At 37.4% G+C, this 22,388-nt stretch overlaps 2 protein-coding genes across 3 annotated transcripts; both read left to right on the top strand.

The window, feature by feature from the left end:
* The first annotated feature begins 9,979 nt into the window (after positions 1–9,979).
* Positions 9,980–14,820, top strand: LOC131162105 (uncharacterized). Of its 2 annotated transcripts, XM_058118266.1 has the most exons (4): positions 9,980–10,039; positions 10,147–10,320; positions 11,098–11,696; positions 14,162–14,820. In XM_058118266.1, the coding sequence occupies exons 3-4, from the start codon at positions 11,234–11,236 to the stop codon at positions 14,224–14,226; spliced, it is 528 nt and encodes a 175-aa protein (XP_057974249.1). In that variant the 5' UTR covers positions 9,980–10,039; positions 10,147–10,320; positions 11,098–11,233; the 3' UTR covers positions 14,227–14,820. The 2 variants fall into 2 exon arrangements, with proteins under 2 accessions (XP_057974249.1, XP_057974250.1); XM_058118267.1 differs by having other exon boundaries at positions 10,034–10,986.
* Positions 14,821–16,542: 1,722 nt separating this feature from the next.
* On the top strand, positions 16,543–21,489 carry LOC131161846 (protein NETWORKED 2D-like). The gene is made up of 2 exons (XM_058117826.1): positions 16,543–16,966; positions 18,230–21,489. Exons 1-2 carry the CDS (start codon positions 16,633–16,635, stop codon positions 21,238–21,240), a joined length of 3,345 nt encoding a protein of 1,114 aa, XP_057973809.1. The 5' UTR covers positions 16,543–16,632; the 3' UTR covers positions 21,241–21,489.
* Positions 21,490–22,388: the final 899 nt, after the last annotated feature.

The raw sequence follows: 22,388 nt of genomic DNA on the forward strand, positions 1-22,388 counted from the left end.
AAACTAGGTGCAAGAGGTAGAGAAGATTTTGACAATACTCCATTGCACCGACGAGCAGAGAGTTTTATGTACTACATATAGGCTGGCGGGAGAAGCCGAGAGATGGTGGGTAGCCACCAGGTTGTTGGAGGAACAGAGAGCTATACTAGTGCAGATGACATGGGCCCGATTCAGGGACATGTTCTTTAATAGATGTTATCCTGCTTCAGTCAGAGATGCTCGAGTACAGGGGTTTCTGAGTCTGCCCCAGGGGGCGTTAACTGTCCCACAGTATGCGACTAGATTTATTGAGCTCTCTCGTTTCTGTCCCTATGTTGTCCCTGATGAAGCAAAGAAGGCTAGAATGTTTGAGAGAAACTTGATGCGTGATATTTATAGGCAGGTGGCAGTACTGAGGATCTAGGATTTCTCAGAGTTGGTTGATAGGGCCACTATAGCGGAGGAGAGTCAATTTAGAGAGACTAAGACACAGATTCAGAAGAAAAGGACTGTGCCCTCGAGTTTTTAGGTAGGTCCCAGCCAAGGCCTTTGGAGATGAGGTAGATTTGGCGGAGGTCAGAGACAGATGGTAGAGCACAGTAGATTTCAGGGCAGTCAGCGTCCCGCCATTTGTAGCAGATGTGGACGGAGACACCCGGGTGAATGTCGATTTGGGGAAAATGTTTTCTATCGCTACGGGAGACCCGGTCATATGGCTTGATCATGTTAGATGTCGTCGAATTATACACAAGCTCCCAGATCATTTCGAGATGGATATCAGGCTCCCCACGGTGGTCAGCAAAGGAACACTGCACCGGCGAGGGTTTATGCGTTGACACCAAGAGACGCTGAGATGGCTGGAGACGTGGTCACAGGTACTCTTACTGTTTTACCATATAGAATGATTGTTTTGTTTGATACAGGTGCCACCCACTCTTTTTTATCAGAGGGATATGTGAAAATAGCTGGAATAGAGACACAACCATTAGATATAGAATTGTCTGTGGGTACGCCGATGGGATCTGTGATTAAATGCAGGAGGCTACTTCGGAATTTTTCAGTAAGTATTCAAGAGAAAGTGCTTTTAGCAGATCTTGTGGTCCTGGATATGCAGGGATTTGATGTGATACTGGGTATGGATTGGTTAGCCATTTATCACGCTAGTATAGATTGCCATAAGAAAGAAGTAATTTTCATACCCCTGGGTGAGCCAGAATTTAGATTTACGGGTTCACACATGCGTGCCTCGCCACAGCTGGTGTCGGCTATTCAGGTGAGGAGATTGCTACAGGATGGCTCCCAGGGGTATGTCGCATACATAGAAGAATTGCCAAAAGAAGTATTGGGACAAGTAGACATACCGGTAGTAAGGGAATTCCCAAATGTATTTCCAGAAGAATTGCCTAGTTTGCCACCAGATCATGAGGTTGAGTTTATGATAGATTTATTGTCGGGATCTGCATTAGTATCTAAAGCACCGTATCATATGGCTCCAATCGAGTTGAAAGAACAAAAAGATCAGTTACAGGAATTACTAGATAAAGGTTTCATCAAGCCCAGTGTGTTGCCTTGAGGTGCACTAGTTATGTTCGTGAAAAAGAAAGACGGAACCATGAGATTATGCATTGATTATAGGGAGATAAATAAACTGACAGTCAAGAATAAATATCCTCTCCCTAGGATTGATGATTTATTTGATCAGTTCCAGGGGACCCAGGTTTACTCTAAGATTGATCTGCGTTCAGGATACCTTCAGGTGAAAGTTAAAGTAGAGGACATTTCGAAGATTGCTTTCTGTACCAAATATGGGCATTACGAGTTCTTAGTGATGTCATTTGGGTTGACTAATGCACCAGTAGTTTTCATGGATTTGATGAATCGGGTGTTCTACCAGTATTTAGACCAGTTTGTGGTTGTGTTTATTGATGATATACTGGTCTACTCGAGGAGTGGTGAGGAGCACGAGCATCATTTGAGGCTGGTATTGCAGGTATTAAGGGAAAGGAAATTATATGCAAAATTCAAGAAATGTGAATTCTGGTTAAAGCATGTTACTTTTCTCGGGCATGTGATCTCAGAAGCAAGAGTATCAGTTGATCCGAGTAAAATAGAGGCAATGGTGAATTGGGAGAGGCCGGGAAATGTTTAGGAAGTCAGGAGTTTTCTGGGGTTAGCAGGCTATTACCAGCGTTTTGTGGATGGATTCTCCAGGTTATTAGGTCCATTAACACGACTTATGAGGAAACATGTAAAATTTGAATGGACTAATGACTGTGAGTAGAGTTTTCAAAAGTTAAAATAGTACTGGCTATTCCATTAGGGGAGGACGGTTTTGTGATATACAGTGATGCCTCTTTAAAGGGTCTTGGATGCGTGTTGATGCAGCACGGCAGGGTCATTGCATATGCGTCTAGACAGCTTAAAGAATATGAGAAGAATTACCTGTCCATGATTTAGAGCTTGCTGCAGTGGTGTATGCTCTCAAGATCTGGAGACATTATTTATATGGGGGAAAGTGTGAGATTTTCACGGATCATAAAAGTTTGAAATATTTATTTACTCAGAAAAAGTTGAATATAAGGAAAAGAAGATGGCTAGAACTTAGTAAAGACTATGATTGCACGATTAGTTACCACCCAGGAAAAGTAAATATAGTGGTAAATGCTCTGAGCAAGAAATCGAGGGGACCCGTACTGGCAGCTATGGAGATTCAGTACTCGATTCTGGTGGATTTGGAGAGGCTCAGTATAGAATTGGTAGAGGAGAGTCCTCGGGCAATTATTTCCAGTCTAGTGGTTCAGCCTACACTTTACGAGAGGATTAAAGCAGCTCAGGATGATGATGCAGAGTTGGCAGCGGTGATGGCTAGAGTACGTGAAGGTCAGGGTGAGGAGTTCAGCATATCAGATGATGGAGCTCTGCAATTCCGTACTAGGCTATGTGTTTCTACAGATATTGAGATCAGGAGGACTATACTGGAGGAGGCTCACAGATCCCTATACATGGTCCATCCCGACAGTACTAAAATGTACAAGGACCTATGAGAGTATTTCTGGTGGAGTGGAATGAAGAGGGAGATAGCCTAGTTTGTGCAGCAATGCTTGACATGTCAATAGGTTAAAGTTGAGCACCAGAGACCGGCAGGACAGTAGCAGCCATTGTTCATTCCAAAATGGAAATGGTACCATGTTTCGATGGACTTCGTTACAGGGTTACCACCAGTACGATAGGGACTGAATGCGATTTGGGTGGTTGTAGATCATCTGACAAAAACCGCTCATTTCATCCCTATTAAAATCAACTATTCCATGGATAGGTTAGCAGAGATATATGTTCAGGAGATAGTTCATGTTCATGGAGTACCAGTATCCATAGTCTCGAACCGAGATCCTCGGTTTACTTCATGATTTTGGAAAAGTTTTCAGGAGGCTATGGGTACGCAGTTAGCTTTTAGCACTGCTTTTCATCCCCAGACAGATGGTCAGACTGAGAGGACAATTCAGACATTGGAAGATATGCTTCGTGCTTGTGTACTTGATTTTGGAGGCAGTTGGATTCAGTTCATGTCGTTAGTTGAATTTGCTTATAATAATAGCTATCAGGCGAGTATCAGTATGGCTCCATACGAGACATTATATGGTAGGAGATGTCGTTCTCCTCTTTTCTAGGATGAAGTAGGTGAAAGGCAAATTTTGGGTCCAGAGATAGTACATCAGGCTTGCGATAAGATCCGACTGATTAGAGAAAGAATTAATATAGCACAGAGTCGGCAGAAAAATTATGCAGACACTTGCCGCCGAGAGTTAAAATTTGATGTGGGAGATCAAGTATTTTTGAAGATAGCTCCTCTTAAAGGAGTTATAAGGTTTGGAAAGAAGGGCAAGTTGAGCTCTAGGTATATTAGCCCTTTTGAGATACTTGAGAGAATAGGGTCAGTTGCCTATAGGCTAGCTTTACCACCAACTTTGGCTCGTATTCATGACGTGTTTTATGTTGCCATGTTAAGGAAATACGTCCCAGACACATCCCACATCATCAGTTATGCAGAGATAGAGTTTAAGGATTCATTGGCATATGAAGAAATACCAGTACAGATTTTGGACAGGAAGGTTTAGACTTTACGTACTAAAGAAATATAGTTAGTTAAAGTTTTGTGGAGGAATCATGCTATAGAGGAAGCTTCTTGGGAGCTCGAGAAGCAGATTAGACAGAGATACCCGCAGTTGTTCCAAAAGGTATAGAGGTACTTAGGTAAAGTATAATAGTTAGATAGGTTTCTTTTGCAGGTACATGTATTGATTTTGGTTAGTAGATGGTTTTGGTTTTATATGTGTAACCACGGTATTCCTCCACCACAAGTGAGGGCAGGTAATAAAATAAGTACACCATTTTTCCTTCTACGGAATGATGGAGTGTATAGATGGGGATACAGATAGTAAATTTCGAGGATGAAATTTCATAAGGAGGGGAGAATGTAACAACCTGGAATTTTGCGCAGGATTTCGTTGGCGAATAGTGCATAAGGAAATTTGTCGACGAATACAGGGTTTTGTCGATGAGAAAATACCGAGAAAGGTTCTAGGGCAACCTGAATTTCGTCGACGAAATGACATGTCTCGTCGACGAAGGCCGCAGTATAAATAGTGAAAAGCCCGGATTTTTACCCATTTTTCAGCGCTCTTCTCTCTCCTCTCTCTCTCTCTACGACCCTCTCTCACTTCTCTCTTCGTTTTCGGGCCTGTTTCTTGCCGGATCAAAGATCTGAGGCTACCACGACACTCTTGGCGAAGTTCTTTGCAAGTCTGCCGGAGCTAATCGTTGGAAAAGTTGGGTTGGATTTTGTCCCAATCTCAAGGTAAGGCATTTTATTCCGTATTTGTCTTTCCCTCAGTTATGAGAAATGTTGTAGGTAAGAAAATACTGATATTTTGTTTTGGGGAATTGTGTTTTCAGGATATTGAATTAGGAACCCTGTGAGTATAGAGTCAGAATTTTATAAGGGCATTTCAGAGTTAAGGTAAGGGAAATATGCTATGCTAGAAGTTTTCATAATGCTATTAGAGATTTCATAGACACATATTTATTCCAGTTTATTATACAGTATTTACAGAATATGAATTTAAATGCTTGTGTGGCCTGAGTAGATTTTCATGTGATGAAGAAATTTATACATTTTTTATAATGTATCATACTATACTGTGTACACAGATATGGACAGTATATATAGTTTATATAGTTTTTCCCAGTATATAGAGTTATACAGAATATATAGATATAGATATATATTCACAGAGATTATAGCTTCACTGCTTACCACCAGCGCTCGGCCTCCCTTGTTAGCTTAAAGGTAGCAGAGAGAACCTTCTGTGCCTCAGTGCAAGACAACACTGCCAACATTTTCTCCATTTCTTGCACCCAGCTCTCCACTACGAGTGGGTCAGCACCACCCACAAATGTAGAAGGTTTTAAATGAGTAAATTGGTCAATTAAACAGCCCTAGTTCACAAGTAGGCAGTTCTGTCCTTGAGAGTCTTGCCTAATCTCTTCCCAAACCTACCAAACTAAAACCCGCAGTAGAGTGGAGGTATCGATCTCTCCTACACTAGTAGCTCCTACATCATTCTCCCCTCCAACATCAACATCCTTTCCCCTGCAATCCATCTTGTAGATAGGACAAAAGCGAATTTAGAACATCAAACAACCAACTTATCCCCAAATCAACCTAACCCTCAAGTTCTAATTCCAAGCTCCAGTCTCTCTACTAAAAAACATCACTATCAACGGATTTACCGTGGTTTTCTAAAACTAGCCAGATTTAGAAATTCACAAAAGTCCATCAAGGGATTTCTACCTTTAAGCTATGACACAAAACTCAAAATATCCTATCAACATCCTAATATACCCATTCCTATTCTTATCCTTATTCGTACCTAGACTCTAGTATTAATCAATCCTAAAGTTTGTAGAACCTATAACCTAATGCTCTGATACCACCCTATGATGCCCCGAACTCGGTAGGTGGGACTTGAATGCCACGCTGTTCAATCCTCCATCTCTGATACCATAATTAGCATACACACAGCGGAATATAAATAAATAAACTCAAATAAATACCAGAGTTCTATATAATATCCCAAAAATGAACACTACAGCATCAAGATATCTGTATCTACAACCAGCATTTAAAACATAACCCCATACAAATATATCCGTATATTTATCAGTATCTCACAATACCCCAAAAGAAAAACTACCAAAAACAATCCCAGCTAGGCCTTCAAGCCCGATCTCCAGAAAAACCTAAAAATTTGATAATCTACTAGGGTGAGACACTTCTCAATAAGGGTGGAACAAATTATAACAGTGTGTGGCAAATAAGTTTTAGTATATATATATCATATAATTTCAATAACAGCTAAGAAAACGCATCATTAATAACATCACTGACATCTGATATCATACACACATCTAATATGCACAAGTACATAATTTTTATGCAGGCGAAAGTCCCCGAGGATAGGGAAGATTACCCCGTCCATATAAGTAGTTTCTCTCTGCTCTGGTACCTAAAAGATACCTACTAGAGCACTCACCTTACTCACTAAGCCATCAAGTAAAAAATTACCTTGCCGCTAGAATACACATCTTTATTTTTATTTTTAAAGGCGAAGGTTTCCAAGGATAGGGATGATTACTCGCTCATACAAGTAACATCCATTTGCACTAATATCAAGAAACTACCTATCAGAGCACTCGCCTTTCTCAACAAATCCCCGGCAGTATGTTTACCTCGCCGCATGCACACACATGCATTCACAATATGTTATACCATTATTATTATACTATAATTAAATTCACATGCGCACAACACATCGACACAGAAATCATGCATCTCATATTTCGTCTTCCAATGTCCTCAGTACGTGACCCATACAGAACAATTGCATACATATCAGTACGTGGCCCACATAGGCACCTACATACTTCTTATCTACACGTGGCCCATACAGGCACCACTATCCACACAGGGTACATAACATGACCCACACAGGTGCAACCATCCACACAAGATACATAACATGGCCCACACAGGCGCCATCATCCACACAGGATATAACGTGGCCCACATAGACACCACTCCGGCTTCTGCGTCACGTGGCCCACACAGGCATTACTATTCACCAGTATCCAATCCCTATGACCTACCTGTAGTGCATCAGTAGAACAAGCTCCTCAGACCTGCCAATGTCATACCCCATATAAATGACAATATGATGAACTCATCGGTCTGCCAATGTCATATCATGATTTATGTCTAGACAATATAACAACCTCCTCATGTCAACGTTATATTGTGATGCATACGAATAACCACGCTAGGTAATTAACACAAACGCATCAATGCATTTCCACATAAGAATTCAACATATCAATACATTTCCACATAGGAATCAAACATAACAATTCATTCATCATGCCATAATTATTACAAACATCCCCATATGCAAAACCAAATACCACAGTAATTCATATTCAATTTATTAGGAAAAATTGTTCTCATGCCATACGGATTTAATATCATATGCAATTATCCCAAATATAAACTTTAAACAAAATCATCATTTTCCAGTACTCAGCCTGTTCTGAAAATCATATAGATAAATACTAGGTTTCATATGCTTGTAAATAACCGGTTCACCTTAATAAAATACTAATATAATTTTATTCCCCCTTACCCGACCCTTGAAAATAAACTCGCAGAGACCCTACACTGCTCCTGCAGCATCTGTGCAAAAGCTCTGTATCCAAAAATTTCAAACCAATCATCTCAATTTCGTAACACTTCTTAATAATATTCATCAACCTATTTCCCTCAAATAATCATTAAAACTCAAATTTACAACCTTACCCTAATTTTGGAGTTATGCCTCGGAATCTTAAACCAAAATACTGCTCCGCTAGATTTGTAGAGAATTGTTCCAAGAATCCTGTGATGGTTTCCGATCATTAATTTGATTTAAAATTTAAGAAAAATTGAGATAAGAGTGAGAATTTATCTTACCTTAGGAGATATACCTACGTTACTCCTACGACAAATCCACTCTGGTAGAAATGTTGGTGGCGAAAAATGGAGTCCAGTAGTATTTTTTGATTTTCGATCGGTCGAATATTTGCTGAGAAATTGAGAAGAAAAAGTGAAGTGGATGGAGTGAGCGTAGGAGAGAGAGAGAGAGACTAATTTTTATTTATTTATTTATTTTTGTTGTTACAATTATTGTCTTGTAGTTAACAATGTTATTAATTTATGTTAATGGTATTTTTCATTAAATTAAGAGTTTTAATTATTATTTTCTACATAATATAATTCACATTATTACTTTGCAATTAATAGCAATACATATCATATAGTGAATTAACATATGATTGTGAAATTTTTTAATAATATTTTAGTAGTTTTAATTATTATTTTTATAGTTAATATAATTCATATTGATATTTTTGAATTAAAAGTTATATATTATGATGCATGTTTTTTTGGCCAAATCCACTACATAAAATCAAATCAATTTTTGAACACACCCTTAATTTTTAAAACCAAATCAATTTTATTTAGATATCTTAATAACATATGTAATTTTCAAATTAAATTACAAATAAGGAATTCAACCCTAACCTCATATTAATTAACAACAAATTAACCAAATTAACCTCACATTAAATAACAACAAATTAACATTTTAAATATATAACAATTACACATACATAATACCATATAAAATACAATATATATTAATTACAGCATACTTTAATTTTTTTTTAATAAAAATTACAGCATACTTTAGATTTTCGAATCATCAACTATATGCAGATATATATTAATTATAGCATACTTTAATTTTTTTTTTCAATTACAATTACAACATACTTTGTATTTCCAAATCATCAAATATATATATATATATATGTCAGATTAACCATCTCAAGACACAGATTAACCTAACTAATCTTCAAATCCAATTCAAATTAATCTTGAATGATCAATGAAACCAAAATAGTTTTAGGGTAAGAAAAAGACATACCCCATTTCTCTCCTTTTATAGTTTACTTTCCAATGATCACCTGTTACACCGAACGGTCACCTATGAGTAGTCTGTTACTGCTGCCGTCCTCCTCTCTACAACTCTTTGCTCTCTCTGCTGCTCTGCGTTCATGAGGGAAATGAAGGAGAAAGGAGGAGTTGAAGGGCCCGAGCAAATCTCGCTGGATGTTCCAACGAGATTTGCCACGCGTTAGACACCGTGCCACCGTTCCATTTCCCAAGCAATTCTTGTTGGATGATCCAACGAGATTTGCTTGCCACGCATCAATACTCGATTTGTCTGACTCTTTAAATCTCACTAGACATTCCAGCAAAATTTGCCACGCATCAGACACCGTGCCACCGTTCCATTTCCCAAGCAATTCTCGCTGGATGGTTCAACGAAATATGCTTGCCACGCATCAACACCTCATTTGTCTGACTCTTTAAATCTCGTTAGACGGTCCAACAAGATTACGTAAGCATCAAAACTGGGATAATTTTCTAAACAGAGTATTATTTAATATTTTATTATAAAATAATATTAAAATGAGAAAAAACTCCAAATAATATCCGATATCACACATGAATCCATAATGTTTCTAGCTGGAATTCTCACAGGTAACAAAAAATATATATATCAAATATTTTCATTTTTTATTAAATTCACAACAATTAAAATGTTTTGGAAATAAATAGTATTAATTAATATAAAGCCAACTGACCACGTAACCAACTGGTGGCGGCTGTAACTTGCACAACACAGCCACGCAACTGCCTGGTCAGAAACTGTCCACGTCACAATTCCTTCTGAGAGCCTTCTCTCCCTCTTACTCAGCAGCCAGTTAGGCAGCCCCACAACTCTGACCTGGCAGATTCTCTCGAAAGCCTAGATCACCTGCATTCGAGTCCAGGACACATACCCCCACCTATCCCCCCCCATGGTCAAATGTTTTCTCTTCTCTCCATAGAAAGGTTCAGGTACCTCTGCTTCCCTGGACCTGTTTGCAGAGGATCAAAATCTCCCCTTATTTCATTTTACCACGTGGATTATTTAATTATTTTTTGCTGCTGACGAATTGTTGCAGGAGCAGCAACGAAGAACAAATCTGACGGCCACCGACAGCCCTGATTCTCTGTCTCTCTCTCTCTCCCTCCACAAATCATGCCTTCGGAGTAAAGAGAGACGAAGCCCTAGGGTTCGAATTTGATAGCAATTTCATTTCGCAGAAGCACCGGATGATCAGGATTTTGGCCTCAAGGTTCATAGATTTGACGACACTTTTGATTTGGTTAATGTTTTGTGAATCTTCAATTGTTATTCGTAAATTTAGAGAGAAGACAACGATTGAATTTCTCTGTTTTCTTTGTTTCTTCGATTAGAGCCATGATTGATGATCGGTTGTTTGACGATTCTGTTTTTAGAGAATAAGATTCTAGCTCGAGTTTTAGCTCTGTTCCTTCGAGTTTCGTTGAGATTTTGATCTGCTGATGGTCATTGATGTTTGATTTATGAGAAAAGATCAACTCTTGGGTTTCTCTGGACTTCTACATTTGTTTTTCCACAGTTTTTTTTGTTTTTGACTTTTCCTCTTTTCATTCGTACCGTCTTATATTGACTGACGCTATTTCTGTTGAAGGCGCGTTTTCTTATGTGGGAAAATACGGGTGAAAGATACTTGTTTTTCTGGGTACGGATTCATGCATTCATGTACCGTGTGCTTGAAAACTGCTTTTGATTCATTGAATTCGGAGTATGTTTGAGGACTGTAATTACCAATACCGTGTGTTCCAAGACTCAGTTGTATCTCGGATACCATTATTAACCCCCTCCCCTTTACCCTTTTCCTGTCAAAAAAGGAGACGAATAATGAACATATATTTGTAAAGCTTGATCTGCTTATATTAACCGTGACAAGAAAATTGTGGTAATATTGCATGAAATTATCAACATCATTCTAATATACTGAACTTTGATATTGCTTTTTTGTTAAAAAATTGAAATAGGTAAATTTTCTGACTATTAATTCGTGCAACAGGCAAAACGACTAATCAAGTCACCTAAATCAGCTACTCATTCATGGCCATATAGGAACTGTTCGCATTTTTTTTCTGCGAGTCATTGGCCTGAAATTTTTCTTTTGTTGTCAATTTGGATGATTTCCTGGTGAAAATATGGCTGTGGGGTTTACTAATCTTTCTCGGTGGCTGTGGAGTGGGAAACACCCAGAGCCCAAAATCTCCAATGGGTCTTCTTTAAATTCCTCTGCTGAAACGGGCTTATGGGATCTGGATACTTTGAAATTTCCTCTGGTCAAGAGAGGCAATGTGCCCCCGTCAACTAGAAGGATTAAGCGGAAATGGCAGAGTCGTGAAGACCGGAAAATTGACAGGGAATATGATGTTGTTGTCGTACCCTCTGATGGTGAGTGTATATCGGGGTCTGAATCTGACGATTCAGATTGGTCAATTGGATGGTTGGAGCCTCATGGACCTGGATTCCAGAGTGATGATGAAATGGATAGCAGTTTTGCTGTGCTAGTTCCGTGCTATGGGCATAGTCGGAAGGATTTGGTGGAGGACTCGAAGAACAACATTTTAAATGCCATTGGGTTTATCCCAGATAGTTATCCTGCTGGTAAGAACCATTTTTCTTTTTTGCTTTTTCTGATTTTCATTTTTAATTGTTTGTATTATTATCTCACCTAAGAACAACATTTTAATTGCCATTGGGTTTGTCCCAGATAGTTATCCTGCTGGTAAGAACCATTTTTCTTTTTTGCTTTTTCTGATTTTCGTTTTTAATTGTTTGTATTATTATCCCACCTACTTTTTTTCCCTATTCATGAACGGTGTCAAAATAATTTTCCTCTTCTTTTGCCTTTCATCTTGATTTTTGGTGAAATTCATTGCTTGCTTGAGTATTAAGTGTTGTTTCAAAATATTCAACAGAATCTGTTAAACTACTTGTGAACTTTTGAATTGTACTTGCACTAAAGTAGTAGCTTTTTCTATCCTATTGATTACATTTACTACCATAATAATTATTGTCAATTTTGACAAACCATTTACCATTATTTTTTCAAGCTTCAGTTATTGAGGATTTTGCTTCTTCACTAATAGGATCCAGATAGATATCATATTGTATCATCTTAAAAGTTGTTTTTTTTGTTTTAGCATGTTCTTTCAGTAAAATCCCATCAACAATGGGAAGATAAAGGGAGAAAAAAACTAAAAAAGCAGAACAGATTCAATGATTACAGGAGAGCAACAAGAATAGCTAGAAAGAATTGTTTGGGAGATTGCAGAAACAGTTGAGTGACACCATGTAGAAATGTGAATTGTGCGACCAATAATTATATAAGAAAAAACTGTAACGTAGCACTAAAGTATTACATGATAATATATTTGAAAATGTGGTCATTTGGAGGGGTATAGGGGTGATGACTTCAAATTTAACTTCATCAACTTGCATAAAAATTTTCTTGTTTTGTTCTTCCAATGATAGGTGAAGGTCCCTTTAGATGCAATATCTGGTTCTTAAAAGCTTCAATGCACTTTGAGTTTGATCTGTTAGGGGGGCTCTCAGTTGCAAAATTGGGCTCTTGGGCTTATGGACCTCATAAACAGTCTACACCTTAAAAACGTGTATAGAAGTCTATTGCTACCTGACTTCTCTTTTGTATGGTTGCTGCTTGAATTGTTAATTGGGATGGAAGAGTCCACAAAATGCCAAGGATGTGCCACGAAAACTCACTTTGTGCCATGAAAAATGGGACCCTAGTATTGCACATGTTGTCTTTTAATTGCAGTTTTCCTCTCTCTCTGAATTCTGCCTAGCTTACTTTAATTTCCCACTTCTCAATGGGGTTCTATTCTTATGAATATTCAGCAATGGTCCTGACCAGACTGTTTATACAGGAAGAAAAGCTTGTCTTTCCCCTGTAGTCCATTTAGTTGAAAAAAGAAATGTGCTTTGCTAAAGTTAGTACTGTGAGAAAAGGCTACTGCTAGAGAGATATGCTTCATCTAATAATTAAGTCCTAAACAAGATAGACTTGGGAAATATAGGTGTTTTTTTATTATTATGTAAAATACAGATTAATAGAATAAAATGGGGCTTTCACCTCCCCCAATCCTCCTGGTGGACATGTCACTCTGTCAGTAATGGACACCTTTATTGGGAAATATTGGTGATTTTTCTATTTTTCAAATACAGAAGAATAGAATAAAATGGGGCTGACCTGAAGTCCTCCAGGTTGATATATGTCACTCTGTCAAACGGCTTTGGTTGTCATAGGTAACAGACACCTTCATCATGTAAAATGGGGTTTTAAGGAGCTGCTGCAGATGGCATCTAGATTGGGTGTTCTCTGCCTGCAGGGATTCGGGTTCCCATACTCCTTTCTCACTTTGTCGTTGTCGTCGTCGTCATCGTCATCATTGTTGTGTGTGATGTGATGTAATTTTTCTATTTTTGGTGAATTAATTGGTCATCATAGTGGCAGCACAATTAGGAAAACAAATAGGCCTGTCGATATTTTTTTAGAAGTTAGGATCTAAGAATATGATCCAAACTTTCATACCCACTGCCCCTAGGATGTAAAGATTGGACCCAGCATTTTGTTTTTTGTTTTTATTTTTATATTTATTTTGTTGTTGTATGTTGTCATGATAGTCCTATGTCAATGTTGAAGGTATTTTCTGCTTAATTTTAATTTTAATTTTTTTCCCAAGTTTCATTGATTGTTAGAAATTTTTCCAAGGAACCTGTCATTGTGCAATCTTCCAAATATTACAATTTTTTGATACTTATTTGATTTTTTTTTTTATTTTCTTTTTTCGACATCAAACTCTTTGTTTTGTACATACTGTTATATTAATTGTAGAAAGAAATGATCGCACTAAAGCTGAGTAGCCTCTGCAGTTCTGGATGTTTCTTCCCTGCTATGTCTTTTGAATATTTGCCTGTTGGTATCTTTCAGCTTGAATCTTTTTTTTAAGCTATGCACATTTCTTCCTGCATATAAATGGACTAGAGATAATATAGCTCTATATTGTCATGTATGCTAAGTGGTTTTTTTTTTCTTTATTACTTTTCAGAGAGCAAAAGGTATTTAGAGCACTGGCTCTCTTCTTTTCAGCGTAGCTCAAGCCAGGAGTTCTGATGGTCACACATTGGTCTTTGCCATGCTTCTACTGCTTCATCTTATGCAAGAACCTGTTCTGCTGTTCTTACTAATTTGAAAAATGTAAAATATATGTAAATATGTATACAAAATTAAACAAAAACATAAAACAAAGAAAAGAACAAGGTAGGGGAAATGGGGAGACATGCTTAGTTGAATGCTTCTAGCTGAAGACAGTCACCTTAAGCTGTGGTTAAAGCTAAGGACTAGAGGAGGAGCAGGGTTTGGAGGAGGAAAGATTTATGATGATCTTAGTGCTCTGCTAAGAGGCCTCGGGCTAATATGAAGTTGGTGTGGACAATTAACCTCTGTGGTTCTGTTCTTTACCGTTTTGTCATCTGGAATTTCGAATTTTACTGTGTCATGTAAATATTTATAGGAGTTGAGTGAGAAAATCTATTAAACAGGGGGAGAAAAAAAAGGGGCATAAGTGGGTGTGTGCAAATTCTTTGATGTAAATATGGTTGTACATATGAAGCTCAGGTCACTGCTGAACCTTATTGTCATTGTGAATAATAGTTTCTTTGTAAATAGCATAAAGTGAGTAATAGCGTCTTTGTAAATAACCTAAAACTCTCTCTCTCTCTCTCTCTCTCTCTCTCTCTCATGCATGCCCCATGTGCACATATGGACGCATAAGATGGATTTTATGTTAATGTATTTTTAGATAGATTTGGTGAAGGGGAAAACCATGTGCAAATGGACTAGATACTTCAGCTACTGGTTAATGCTTCTCGTATCTTTTGAAAAAGAGCAATGAAGTATGGATGGTTTGGTATTGCGCCAATATGGCTGTGTACTTCATATTTATAATAGGGGTTGAATCCTCTGTAAATAGACATTTACTCGCTTTCTTTTACACATTTCTGTAGCTATTCAGGTGCTGAAATGAGCTCTCTAAACTCGAAAGGAGATTTATAAAGCCTAAAGGAGCAAATTGGAGTAGGGTCAAGGATCAAATCAGGACATGAACCCTAATATCTCTGCTCTTCAATGATCGAATGTTCAACGAAAAATAATTCCTCATCTAAAAAACCAATAAGATTATTTATAAGCCTGTAATACAAAAATTCAACACAAGAAAAGAAAAATTAACAGGAAGTAATAGAAATAGAGAGTGTTCGACAAATACGAAGGTTTCAATAATTATATAATTTTTTATATTTTATGTAAAGGTATTTCAAAAGCCTTTACCGCTCTCCCCTAACCATCGTTTAAACAAATTATTTAATTTTATTAATCAGTATAAAGTGTATCTTGAGGCTAGATGTGTTTTGAGAACTAGGAATTTCTTCTTCTTTCTTGCAAATACTTTTCTCATTTCTCTTTTATCTTAGTTAACTGAGCTGTGTTGTTCCGCTCTTGATTAGCGGGTGCATGCCAAGTGCAAAGTTTGTTGTGGCTTGTGGATAGACGCCAATGAGTTTTATGAATCAAATTGGGAGGGGTGAAATATTTTCCAATGATAGTGCTACAGGCACCTCAATCGAAAAGTTTTTTCAATTTTATTTTTGCATCCTGCTTTTAGATTCATTTTTCTAATATATATAATAAAATTGACATCAAAAGTATTAAATTAGTGTAAAAAATTATATACAGAACTAATAACCACAAAAAAATCTAATAGTTTCCTACAAATTCAATTAATAACAATTACTCGCATAATATTTTTTGGTTTGCCTTCGCATTGAACCAAAATCGAATTTTTTCAATGAATCGTAGAGTGAAAAAAAAGAAAATCACCTTACTTATGCCTTCAAGCTTTTTATTCAAATAGAGTTGAATTGTACTTTTATGTAAACCTTTTCTCCTCTTTTGAAAAAAAATGCTTGACATGAACCCATCATTATTGACACGCGCGGTGTATAAAGAGAAAAAAGAAAAGAGGGAGGAGTCCTATGCCTTACTACTTTCTATCTCTCTTTATTTTATTAATCGTATGAAATAATAATATATATATATATTATTGAGTTGCTAAAATTGAAAGATTTTTAAAAAGTTTTTTTGCGACCCTTCTAGTTTTAATTCTCTTTCCTTTTGTTGTTGACTTCCTTCTAAATAGATTTTCTTCTATATTAAAAATACTAAATTTTCAATTAAAAGATTTACTGTTTTATTTATCATATTAGTCTGATAACAAACACAATAGATATTTTAAAAAATAATTAATTTTTAAAAAAATATAAAAAAATAATTAATTTTATAAAAAGGAAATCAAACATAAATAAATATCTATAAAGGGAAATTAGGGGCATGCAAAGAAAAACGAAAAAGGGCCTACTCCTCTGTGTCTCACAGGGTGGTCAAGCTGGCGACTACCTCACTGTCCCCTCCTTCATTCTTAATGGCTTCCATGATTTTAGCACTTCAAAGATAGAAAAATGGATGACCCAACGCCTAGCTTTTTGGGCAAAGTGTCCTCGATCTTCTCCCCTCCAGCATGGAACTCACCAAGATTTAATCCTCTGTTATAAACACTTCCCCCATTTTCATCGTCTTCATGATCTTCACGATCATCACCATTTCTGGCTGAGAAACACGGAGAGAGAGAGAGAGAGAGAGAGAGAGAGAGAGAGAGAGAGAGAGAGAGAGAGAGAGAGAGAGAGAGAGAGAGAGAGAGAGAATATGTTGCAGAGGGCAGCAAGCAATGCATATTCATGGTGGTGGGCAAGCCACATCAGAACCAAGCAGTCCAAATGGATTGAACAGAACCTCCAAGGTATTTTATTTTCTGTTCAAGGCATTTAGACCCTGCTTCATCCATGGACGATTATGGAGTTTATTGGTGATTTGGGTCGATTTACAGAAGTTTCAGCATATACCCATTTTTTAATCTTGTATGATTTCATGGTTACTCTGTTTCTTCTAATAATTGCTATAGGGATGGAGATTTATATATATATATATATATATATATATATATATATAATGGTCTTCTTTTCTTTCCCTTATTTCACGTTTGTTTCTGGGGTTTTGTTGGCTAGACTACATATTTCTCTGCCTTATTTTCCATTGTTTTAGCTCTTTTCCCTCATTAATATCAACTCGGATCTTCGTGTCACATCCTTAGTCTAGTGATTCATTTGGGTATCAATATACTGGGATTTGACTTTAGTTTTTAAATTTTGACTTTAGTTTTTATGAAAAGCTGACCTTAGTGAAGCTCGTGTTTCAACTTGGGAATGATTTCCGTCTCTTCTGCAATGGATGTGGTGAATGTCTTAGAAAATGAGGAGAGTGAGTTCAACAGTGTTTTTGAGTATGATGATGAATTTTTTATGGAATGAAATTCATGCTCATAGGGTTGCAATCGAGACTCCTCTTCAGACTTTGTTTCCAGAGATTCTTTCAGTTGATTGGGAAGGAATGTGGATCTTAAGAATGAAGAGAACAATTTGGATGCAGACAATGGTCAGGCAAAGAGGGAGCAAGAGAGAGTAATCAAAAGAAGGTATTTACCAATTCCTCTCTTAGAAGGAGGTTTGTGTGAGAGACAATGAAGTTCAAAATCTTGGTGATGAGATGGATTGATTGATCTTGTAGGGTAGGAAAGTACGTTTGTTTTTTTGGGTGAACTAAGAAGAAAAAATTGTTGAATAGAGTTAGAAAGCTCAAAATGCTCCTTTAGTTATGATGGGAAGGGTTTGAAGAAGGGATCCTTGAATAAATTCTCTTATTATTTTTTTTAGTGTCTACTCTCGAGGATGCTTTATCCTCTAACTTGTACTCTCTCTCTCTCTTAATAAAAATGCTTTTGCTTCCCAAAAAAAAGACAAATTTAGGACCCAGTTTACTTCAAACTAAACATGTTTCTTGAAAGAATACCATTCTTTATTTTGTTGCATAAAACTGAATCTTCAGATTAAGAAATTTTGCTTTTGTAAGAACAGTGATTTCTAATAAGCACAGGTCTGCATGAATTCGCACAGATATTATTATACTTGGTGACTATATTCATATACATGCGTTATTCAAATCACAGATATGGAGGAGAAGGTGAAATACGTGCTCCAAATCGTTGATGAGGATGGAGACTCTTTCTCAATGAGGGCAGAAATGTACTACAGGAAGAGACCAGAGCTAATCAACTTTGTAGAAGAATCTTACCGAGCGTACCGGGCATTAGCAGAGAGATATAATCACATGTCAAGGGATCTGCAAAATGCAAATCACACCATAGCCACCGTTTTTCCTGAACAGGTTCAGTTTGCAATGGATCATGATGTAGAAAATTTACCTGAAACATCCACTCCCTCCCGTGATACCAATAACCCCTCTAAGGTTTTACCAGCTGTCCCAAAAACATATTTCCCGAAACTCCCTACGCTCACAAGAAACTTTACGAAGAGCTTCTCAAGAAAAGGGCAGCTGAACAAAGCTGCCGCTGCTGCTAAAGCTGCCATAGTTTCAGGATTAACCAAAACAGAGGCACTTGAGGAAATTGACAAGCTTCAGAAAAAAATTTTGGCAATGCAAACTGAAAAGGAGTTCATAAAGACCTCGTATGAAAGCAGGCTTGTGAAGTACTGGGAAATCGAAAAGCAGATAACAGAAATGCAGGGAAAAGTTTCCAGCTTACAAGATGAGTTTGGTATTGGCACAGTTATTGAGGATCATGAAGCCAGAACTTTAATGGCAGACACAGCTCTAAAATCATGTCAAGATACTTTGTCTCAGTTGCAAGAGAAAGAAGAGCAATCAGCTGAAGAAGCAAGAGCAGAGTACCAAAAAATTAAAGAAGCCCGTGAGAAGTTGAAGACTCTGAGAGATGAATTTCTTGGCAAAATTAAGGGTCAGCATGAGTTGCTTAAAGTCTATGAATCTGTGCACAATATCCCAAAATTGGAGAACTTAGACCAAGAAGTCAGTAGCATGGAATGGGAGAAACATGATTTGGAACTGCTGCGGCAGAAGATTAAAGAACAATTTGAATTGGATTCTACATCTCACAACATGATAGAACTGGCAGAGAAGATAGATGATCTTGTAAATAAGGTTATTTCTCTGGAAACTGTGGTGTCTTCTCAGACTGCTTTGGTGAAGAGATTAAGGTCAGAAACAGGTGAGCTTCAGGAGCACATTCATAGCCTGGAAGTGGATAAGGAGAGTCTGATTGAGAGTTCAGATCATATGAGTGACAAGCTCAGAGAGTTGGAGGACGAATTGCTCAGAGTTAAAGAACTCAATCAGAGGGTTGAAGACCAAAACCACAACCTCCAAAGGCAATTTGCTGAAGCAACCTGTAATCTTGATCATCTATCTGACAAACTGCAGAATGTGAGGCCAGATGAGGTTGACAATGAGGCTTTGTTCCAAGAAGCAAGTTCCTTTACAGATCCCAAACTGGAGAAAGAGTTGTTCGGACATGGAGATGTAGCAACTCCTTGTAATGGTTCGCTGAACTTGAACAAGGTGAAAATAGAAGACCAAGAAGCAAAGGATGATGCCACAGATCTCAGAAGCTCTGTCAAAATTGAGGAAAAAGAAAATATATTTCAGTCGAAACCATTCAATTGCCTGAATGTTGTTTCTGAACAATGTCAAGATGCTAGAAGAGAAGACAGAGAGAAGAAAGATGATGCTGCAGTTCTCAGTAGTTCTGTCACAACTGAAGAAAAAATTTTAGTTCAGTCAAATCTGCACAGTGACATGAATATTGTTTCTGAAATATGTCAAGAACAAGAGGGGGAAGAAGATGGGAAGCAAGATTTTTCCTTGGCATTGACCAAGGATCGTGCTTCTGAGCCACAGGAACTGGAAGTTTTGAAAGAAGATCTGCCAAGGTGGGGGCAGCTTTTAAATGGGCTAGAAGACAGAGAAAAATTTCTACTGGAGGAGTACACTGTAATTCTTCGCAATTACAAAGAAGTAAAGAAGAAGCTTGGTGAAGTGGAGAAGAAAAATCAGGATATCCTCTTTGAATCAGAGATGCAGATAAGGGAACTAAATGATGTTAATTCCTTGAAGGATGAAGAGATTCAATCTCTACGTCAAAAACTGAGCGCTTCACAAGCAAAGCCAGATGAAAATCTGGATACCAGACTGACAGAATTTCACTTGCAGCAGGAATGGCCCCAAGAAAGCACTGGTGAAGGAGCTAGCTTTCAGGTTTATGATATTTCATCTCTTACTGCAAACAAAGGACTTCTCAATATCTCGAATGAACCAATTGTTGAATCCACAGAAAGAACTGTAAACTCGGGTTCTTCAGGAAATACAAGAGTCTCTCCTATGGAAGATGAAGAAAATGAAATCAAGGAAATTCATGTTGAGGAATCTCAGGATGTTTCGACAATTGAAGAGAAATTTCGCTCCAACATCGACTCACTATTGGAAGAAAACCTGGAGTTCTGGTTGAGGTTTAGCACCTCGTTTCATCAGATACAGAAATTTGAAAGTTCAATCCATGATTTACAAGTGGAGGTATCAAAACTGAAGGAAGATGGAAGCACTAAACTTCAGTCTCTAAAATCAGATGCTCAGCCAATATATAATCACCTGAGAGAGATACAAACTGAGTTAGCTTTATGGTTGGAGCAGAATGCAATACTAAATGACGAGTTGCAGAGTAGATTGTCATCTTTGTGCAGCATTCAAGAAGAGATATCAAGACAGTCAAATGCAGCAGGTTCTAAGGCTGATGAGACACAGCTCAATAGGTATCAGGCTGCAAAGTTTCAAGGAGAGGTCCTGAACATGAAACAGGAAAACAATAAGGTTGCAGATGAGCTACAAGCTGGTTTTGATCATGTGAGAGGACTACAGGTTGAAATCAAGAAGACACTCTCAAAATTGGATGATGAGTTTGGAATTTCAGCATCAAAGAACCATTCCTTCAACATAAAGAATTCCTTGCATCGGTCGTCTCGAGTTCCATTGCGGTCTTTCTTGTTTGGGGTCAAGTTGAAGAAACAGAAGCCATCAATCTTCTCCTGCATAAATCCAGTGTTGCAGAAACAATACAGTGATCTAGCTTCTGGACTCCATACATAAATTACTTTTTCTCCACATCTTTGTTATTTTTAAATCTTTTCATAGAAACACAAGTGGGAAAGGTTTTTTTTTTTATCTTCTTGTTCTGGAAATTGTGCATACTTATGAGTTGTCAAGATTGATTGGAAGAGGCTAACTCCCTCCCTCTCTCTCTCTCTCTCTCTCTCTCTCTCTTCTGGTTTCTAAAGTAGGAAACACTTTGTTATCTTTCTGGTACGACTGTTATTTAATCATTATACAAATAGACAGGTAAAGAATCTTAACTTCTTTCAACCCTCATCTTCCATTTTCATTGTTAAAAACACACAAATAAAAAGTTAAATGACAAACTGGTCTCTATACTCTCATGGAGGTTCCAACATGGTTCCTGAACTCTTCCTTTTTTTTTGCTGATCAAGTTACTGTGCTTTTCCAGTCTTCCAATATCACCCCCTTTCAATTTTTTTTTCATTATATGAAAAATACATGGTTATTTTTTTCTGAAATGAAAGATTAAAATGGCTGATTAGATCACTCTTGAGTTCTTTGTACATGTGCCATTAATAATTAAGCTCACTGGGTCAAAAAAAGAAAATCAAAAGCATGGTGCAACGTGCAGGGGGAGAGAAGAAATAGCATAACTTGGGTTCATGGGGTTATGTTGAAGAACACGACCATAGTTTTGGGAAAGCTATACAGTAGTTTCTCATTCAACAATAACAAAGAACATGGAAGCTATATATGCCCAGGTACCTCTTTGCTTCATTTGCTTATAAAATTTTGAAAAAAGTTAGGGCTTTGGTCCATTTTTTCTTAAACAATTTACAGCTTATTTAGAAGTTCAAACAAATTGATGTTTATAACTAACTATAGAGCTTTTTGTTGATAAATCATAATCTATTTCCTTTTTGTTTAAAATAATGGAAATGTGAAAGTGTTTGAATCATATTTGGCCATATTTTAATTTTCCCTAAATCCATTATGCTAAAGATTTTGCTATCATCTTAATTAAAACAATTATAGGCTGGTGGAATTAGAGATGAAGCCTAACTTTGGCAACTGGTGGAGGTTGCCCATTTCCAATCAGAGTAGTGCCATTTCTTTATGTTGTGTCATCAATTCCATGTTTCCATTTTTCAGTGGTCCATCTAGCTTATCCACATTGCTGT

This window comes from Malania oleifera, chromosome 8 (assembly GCF_029873635.1).
Source record: "Malania oleifera isolate guangnan ecotype guangnan chromosome 8, ASM2987363v1, whole genome shotgun sequence".
Classification (NCBI taxonomy): Eukaryota; Viridiplantae; Streptophyta; class Magnoliopsida; order Santalales; family Ximeniaceae; genus Malania; species Malania oleifera.

Bases quoted from the DNA above. Each gene is read 5' to 3' on its own strand.
- LOC131162105 (XM_058118266.1), top strand. From the start codon at position 11,234: ATGGCTGTGGGGTTTACTAATCTTTCTCGGTGGCTGTGGAGTGGGAAA. The intron at 11,697-14,161 runs GTAAGAACCATT...ATTACTTTTCAG, and splicing joins CCCAGATAGTTATCCTGCTG to AGAGCAAAAGGTATTTAGAG.
- LOC131161846 (XM_058117826.1), top strand. From the start codon at position 16,633: ATGACCCAACGCCTAGCTTTTTGGGCAAAGTGTCCTCGATCTTCTCCC. The intron at 16,967-18,229 runs GTATTTTATTTT...TTCAAATCACAG, and splicing joins GATTGAACAGAACCTCCAAG to ATATGGAGGAGAAGGTGAAA.